The sequence below is a fragment of the Sardina pilchardus genome, chromosome 5 (genome assembly GCF_963854185.1).
Source record: "Sardina pilchardus chromosome 5, fSarPil1.1, whole genome shotgun sequence".
NCBI classification, from domain to species: domain Eukaryota; kingdom Metazoa; phylum Chordata; class Actinopteri; order Clupeiformes; family Clupeidae; genus Sardina; species Sardina pilchardus.
The window spans coordinates 20,147,470-20,154,833 of record NC_084998.1 but is presented as its reverse complement, the minus strand read 5'-3'; the positions used below and the strand labels follow the sequence as shown (position 1 = coordinate 20,154,833).

The 7,364-nt window shown below is 44.3% G+C and overlaps 1 protein-coding gene across 1 annotated transcript in view; it reads right to left on the bottom strand.

The window, feature by feature from the left end:
* Positions 1-219: 219 nt before the first annotated feature.
* LOC134080444 (roundabout homolog 1-like) overlaps positions 220-7,364 on the bottom strand; it is a gene marked incomplete at its 5' end in the record, with an annotated part of 46,005 nt that continues 38,860 nt past the window's right edge. The window contains 5 exon segments of the mRNA XM_062536883.1: positions 220-2,106; positions 4,423-4,637; positions 4,910-5,134; positions 6,361-6,531; positions 7,187-7,364. The exon segment at positions 7,187-7,364 is cut by the window's right edge and continues 388 nt beyond it. Of these exon segments, the coding sequence (XP_062392867.1) occupies positions 2,092-2,106; positions 4,423-4,637; positions 4,910-5,134; positions 6,361-6,531; positions 7,187-7,364 (804 nt within the window).

The following is a 7,364-nucleotide window of genomic DNA, read 5'->3' as shown; positions in this document are numbered from 1 at the left end:
CACACACACACACACACACACACACACACAGCACACCTGTGATAGCCTCCCAGTATGTGCCAGCACGCAGATGTTCTCCTGCTCAAAAACGCCATTGTGTGTGAGGGAGCTTAATTAAAGAAAGTGGACTGCATTATGCACATCCAAACACTTACCACCTAGTGAGAGAGAGAGAGAGAGAGAACACAATACAACATAGCACTAGGCACACAAAAAAGATTGCATTTGAAGTTCTTTTAATAATAAATAATATGGAAAAATGACATTTTTTTGTTTTGTTTCATTTTTTGAAATACAAGATTCCCAGTAATGAAAAGTTATGACTGACATTAAAGCGGTTGTGTCTTTTTTTTTCTTTCTTTCTTTTCAAAACATGGTAAACTCCGAACAAAGATGGACAGCACATATTTCCGCTAGGGAACAACACTTCACACGTTTCCTTTCACTCACTCACTCCAAAAAAAGCTGTAGTATTTCTTTTTTATTATTATTATTATCATTTTACTGCAAAAGCCTTGACCTTGAGAAGGTCAGCCAGCTCCAACACTGCCCGTGAACAGCCCCGGTGCTACAGTCACGAGAGCAGGTTGGAGCCGTGAGCGAAAAAGTCACATCAAAGAGAAAGAATCACACCTTCCCGCCTCTCCCCGCCCTCCTCTCTTCGGTTAGCGCTGTTCCCAACTAGGTAGCTTTCTCGTGGAAACAACAAGGTAGACCAAACTGAATGACTCACAATGACTTCTGCGTAGAGATCCATAAAGTCCAACAGGAAAGGCAGAGAAATGTCCCCATAAGTTGCTACTAATTTATGAGGACTCTGTTGAATGAAGTGATAAACCAGTGCACCTCTTCTATTGGAGGGGGGGACTTCATGTAACCCCCCCACCACCACACACACACACACACACACACCCCGTCACCCCTCCTGTGCCCAATAACAAAATGGAAAAGAGACTCCATGCCACAACTTCTAGCTCTCACTTTCTTTTGCTAGACATATTGCCCGTTGCCCTTTTCTTCCTAATCACAATCGTTAAGTGCATTTCTACATAATTCGTACAACTGATTCATGTTGGATACTGCACTGTGAAACTGCAAGTAATGACATGGCAAACTCTTTTTTTCTTATTTTTCTTTCTTTCTTCCTTCCTTCCTGTCTGTCTTTCTTCTTCGTTCCTCTACTTTAAAGTTGGATCCATTCTTAGGTAACATGTAATCTAATATCCAAGTAATTTCGTGAAACTCTATCCAAACAGTGGAGTCTCAGTTCCATTCTGGTAATATCCAGACATTAATATAAGACAATACTCTTTCATCATACAAACACAATTATTGACAAGACTCCTTGTGTCTGTTCCTCCATAACTGTGGAACATTCCATAGTTAACAATAAATGGCTTAAAATAAAGTTAAGTGATTGTGCTTTTAAAACCAATGTAAGACAAAAGAACATACATCAACAATAACAACATCGATAAAAAATAAATTCATAACAGTGCATTAGAAAAAGGGAAATCCAAATGGCTGCACTTCTTAATAGTGAACTGACCAATTTACAACAATTATACTTTTGACCAAATATTTTATACAGTCAAATAAATGGTTGAGAAAGCAAAGAAAAGGAAGACCAATTTGAAGTACTATACCACCGTGTGGGACTGAAAAACATTCTTCTGTATATAACAATGGTCTGCAGCTCCCAAAACATCTTTAATACACATGAACATCAGTACTTTGGAGGGCTTCACTGAATGACTGCCATTGCAAGCAACTAAATCAGCAACTGAACGTTTCCAAAAATGTACCTGATGGTACCTTTATGACAGGAGGTCCTCCGTTTGGACAGAAAAAAGTACCTTCAGTTACTTGTTAACACATTATAAATAAAACAAATAAAAAATAAAAAATAAAATAATGAAGAAAGTGACACATTAAGCATGGGTCAGTTTCAGTTTTCTTTTGTAAAAGGTCATTTACATGATGTTGACCGGACTTTCAGTGGTTGGCATTCAAGTCCAGAGGGGGAGAACAGGGTCATTCTTTCCAGCGGTGACCTGGAAGTACTTCCTCTGGTCTATGGGTTGTGGTCCCTCAGCTTTCCAAAAGCTGTAAACAAAACAAGCAAACCTCAACATTAGTGAGACAGAGACAAAAGCACACAGTGATTAGTGTGATTATTATGACCGCCGCTAGCGTAGCTAGCGAAGCGGTCATATAGTTGTTGTCAAAGTTTTTTTTTTTTTTTTTTTTTTATTCTTTTTTCCCGTCATTTTTCGTCAACGATTCCCGGGACACCGTAACACCGGAGCGCATGAAACTTGGTGGGCATGTAGCCCCAGTAGAGTTCTATGGAAAATTTTCGTTTCGTCCCCGGGGGTCACTCCACCCCCGCGCTGCCCCCGCCCGAAGCCCAAAAATGACAGTTTTTCCTACATAACTACCTGAACCGTGGCACCGAGGATGACAAAATGTTTATGGTATGTTGTTCTCTAGAGCTTGCATCAACTTAGCTTATAACCAGTCATTTGTGATTTGCCCCCCCATCGTAAAAATTGAAAATGCAATGTAATATTGCTTTAATTGCCCATATCTTCAGATGAGATGTTATGAACTACACCAAATTTCATGTGTATGATTAACCTGACACCCTCTGGGAGTAAGCCAAGTTTTGTGGAATTTCATCCATGGGGGGCTATAAAATAAATGGATTTATGTGTACATTCAGGACTGTATACCCATCGGCCAGTAGATGGTGGTATTATCTGGAGTCTAAATCCCCCCCTGGGGATTTCAAAAACTGTTCCAAACATCTCAATCTCTGCTAGTTTTTGTCCTAGAAACATATAAGTGACACCATTAGAAACCTTTAATCAACTAGTTTCCAAATATGTTTTAAAAGAGAATGGTTGCTCTGGGTGCAACAAACATGCAGGAACACACACACACACACACACACACACACACACACACACATAAATACACACACACACACACACACATACCTACACACACACGCACCACTACATACACACATGTACATAAAACATTATACAAACACATGCACAAACACGCCCACACGCATGCACACATACACCCTTACACACACACACACACACACACACACCTACACACACACACACACACACATGCACACACACATCTTTGAGTACATTTTGTGAGACCACCGGAGCTGAGAAGTGAGTGTGTGTGTGATGTACTATAGTGTGTGGGTGCGTTTCTGTGTGCCCATCTGTGTGTTTGCATGTGTGTATATGTGTGTATGTGCATGTTCTGTGTGTGTTCTCTTTCTTTCTCTCTCTCTCTCTCTCTCTGTGTCTGTGTTATCTGTGTGTATTCTGTGTGTGTTCTCTCTTTCTCTCTCTCTCTCTCTGGGTGTGCCTGTGTGTGTGTGTTGTGTGTGTGTGTGTGTGTGTGTGTGTGTGTGTGTGTGTGTGTGCGAGTGTGTGTGTGTGAGTGTGTGCCTGTGTATGTGTGTTTGTGTGTGTGTGTGTGTGTGTGTGTGTGTGTGTGTGCACACGCGCGCATGTGAGTGTGTGTGTGTGTGTGTGTGTGTGTTATCTGATATTGGAGTGACAGTGACGGCAGAGAACACAGTGAACATATACTCAGAGACACATTAAACACACACACAAGCAGACACACACTCACACTAGACAGAGAAGCACTCATACACAAAAGCAAGCGCACACATGAACACACTCATTTACATACATAAAAGTTGCAGTAGGGATGGAGTAGGCGATGGAAACACAAGCGTGATTGATATTTGCGGAGAGAATGTGCAGGACTGAGCGGCGGTCATATTGTGTATCGCTTTGCGGTACATCTAGTTATTCTTAAAATGGCATCCACATGTCGTACAGTATGTACTGTAGCTAATCAGTCAGTTCTAGTTAAGTGCCATACTTGATTTGAATGCACTTAGTCAATCAAGGTTTGCAGGAAAAATATATCAGCTAGAGTGTACTGGTAAGACATAACAATTCAGCTCATTCTGAATCTAACACTGAACTTACAATAGTCTGTAGAATGAATCAAGGGATTGATAGCAAATATTTGTCAACAAATATTTACACATTTATGTCTAATAAGTCCACCTTCATAGAAGAGTTTAACACTCTAGACTGAAATTATTAAGGAAAATAATGTGCTATTAGCATGAACTCGTCTAAAATACTACTTCTTAAAAATGATGGAGCCAGATATGAAGAAGGTCCAGGATTAAATCATCAGTTATTTTCATTTTGAAATAGAATTGTTATTGTTGCACCCACTACTGGGCACACACATGAGTGTATACATGGAGCTGCAAAGCTGCAGGACATGACCCTGTGCACACTTAATGCACTGAGCTCCAGGGTGCTGCTAGCCTCGCTTAGCATCACTTAGCGCATACTGTACCTCTAGCTCCTCTTCCTCGTGCTGGAACGTCCCCATGCTGGGCAGCCCTGTGTCTGCGGGGGTCCTGCGTGACCCCGGGCCCCCCTCGCCGGCTCTCCTGCGGCCCCCCGAGCTACGGGACGACATGGAGCTGGAGGAGCTGGGCCCCCCCTCCCTCTGGCCCTGCAGTGAGGGGAAGCTGGGCCGACTGTAGGGGGGGATGTCCTCCGCCACCGCTGCAGACAGATGGGGGGAGAGGACGTTAGGAGACACCACGATTATGTGGAAAATATGCTTATGTTACAATCTAATGTGTGTACAGTATGTTTTACAACAAACTGACAAACACACACAAACACCGAGACACACTCACCTGGATACTAGATAGATAGATAGAGAGAGAGAGAGAGAGAGAGAGAGAGAGAGAGAGAGAGAGAGAGAGAGAGAAGCAGATAGAAAGACACACACAGATACAGTACTGTAAACATGTAACACGCAAACAGCGCACCTGGGTGCTGGCGGCCTTTGCTGGCCTTATGGTTCTGGTGCCGGTCGTGGCCATCGCGCCTCTCCACCGAGCCCTCTCTGGTGCGGTTGCCCCCGGCGCTCCCCCTCCTCTCGCGCCCGTCCCCACAGCCCATCTTGGGCAGGGTGGCGCCCCTCACCTCGTAGCCACCCCGCGAGCTGTGCGTGGGGGACTTGACCCCTGCAGGGCCAAGAGAGAGGGCAGTGTCTGCGGGAGAACAACATCCACACAAATGGCGGTTAATGTCCGCTTAAATGGGTAAACAAACAAACAAACTACATCTTAATGCGACCAATAGCAGGCTACTAATTATAAGTAAAAGCAATTGCTAAGAAAATCATTAATGGAGGTCACACTTTACTTGGATAATCCACCCTAGACAAGACAAGGCAAGGCTCAGATTATATATAGGTTATATCATGTGTTATACATATATCACTGTTATACACTGAATAACAGTTTTCTCTGCAGCAAGTGACTCAGAATCTCCATCATGTCTGTCCAGACACGAGAGTTGTTGGCATAGCAACAACCATTTGATCTCAAAAGAGCACTTACAGTATGGGTCCTTGTGTAGTCTAAACTATGACACACACAACCAACCTGTTTCAATCTCTAGACTGCTTTCATAACTCTGTTATTGCATACAGGTCATTTGGATGGTCCAGAGCTACATTCTCAGCAAGCCGTCTCAACCATAGACATATATACATATATACGTATATATCTATGGTCTCTCAACCATCAGCTACTTTCAAATTCTATTTGTGAAATGGAGAGTTCCAGAATATACTATATTCAAGCTTTACAGTTGCAGCATTATATTGCTGTCTGCCATATTGATGACCTGATGACCACACTGAGATTGACAGATGACAGTGGTGTTCAGAGACAAGACAGCAGATGGAGATGAACAACAAAAGGACTTTCTCTGATGTAAGCCCTACGATTCACTGGCCAAGCTGTTCATGAACAGGGCTCGTGTTGGGGCCCTCTAAGGTCAACTGGATAACTCCGGATCGAGCCACCTGTCTAAAACAGGCTAGAGGAGCCACATGGCTAATACACAATAAAATAGGCTAGACCGCTAGAGGATTCATTTGGCTAACAGGCTACAGGATCCGCATGCATGACTAACACAGGCTAAAGGAGGCTAACACAAGCTAAAGGATCCGCATGGTTAACACAAGCTAAAGGATCCGCATGGTTAACAAAAGCTAAAGGATCCGCATGGCTAACACAAGCTAAAGGATCCGCATGGTTAACACAAGCTAAAGGATCCGCATGGTTAACACAGGCTAAAGGATCCGCATGGTTAACACAAGCTAAAGGATCCGCATGGCTAACACAGGCTAAAGGAGTCGCACTTCTTAAACAGGCTAAATAAAACTCCTTGAATCCGTGAACATGCATGTGGCATGTGGTCCTCTTACCATCAGTGAAGCCGTCTCTGTGCTGGCCCTGGTGGTGTGAGTGCTGCTGCTGCTGCTGTTGCTGGTGGTGTTTGTGCTTCCTAGGGGGTCGCTTCTGCATGACAGCCGTGCTCACGTTACTGTCCGTGGACACGGGGCTGCTGGGCCGGTGGCCCACATGGTACCGCTGACCTGATGAGGGGCGAGACAGCACTGGGTCAGAACCAGCCACTTTTATACAGTATCAATAGACATATTCCAACGTGTTATTCTGGGGTAAAAAACAACTGGTGCCAAATGATGGACCGGAGATGAGACTTGTTCTCAATCAAGTATTATAACATAGCATCAGTGGAACAGAGCATGAATAAAGCATTTTGGCTTGACCCAAGGTCACAGATATCCCCGAAATACAATTAAGTTCACTACTATTTAAGTATCAATCATAATGTAATTTTTGACAAGACTTAAGTTCAGCCTTAGCCAAACTTAGTTGGGAAGATTCGGTGCTTTGGGCTGTGACAGAATTACGGATGTTGTTTACTGAAATTGGATGTAGGCTTGCTGTCACACCATTGCCCTGTGAAATATAATACAAAATCGGACGACTTAGTGGTGTAATGGAGGATAGGTAATTATGTATCAGCTATTATGCTCATTTCGCCATCCTGCACAATCCAATTTTCTGGTGTGTGGGATTTGCAGGTGCCTCTAAGCATGCAGTTTAGATTAGACTTTATTATTACCTTAGTGCACCCCCCCTAACACACACCTCTCTCACTTAAAACCTGACACCTGTGGGCTCTCCCCATGATCCACGCCACCCCACCCGACCCAAGACACTCACCCCCGTGCCCTGCGCCCTCCTCGGGGTACCGCGCCACCTTGAGGCCGGTGTACTCGGCGGCGGTGGCCATGGCGTGGGCGAAGTCGGCGTCGGTGAAGAAGGAGCCGTCGGAGGAGCTGACGGCGCTGGAGCGGCCCGACGAGGCGTTGTCCTCCTCCGAGGCCGAGCCCCAGCCGTT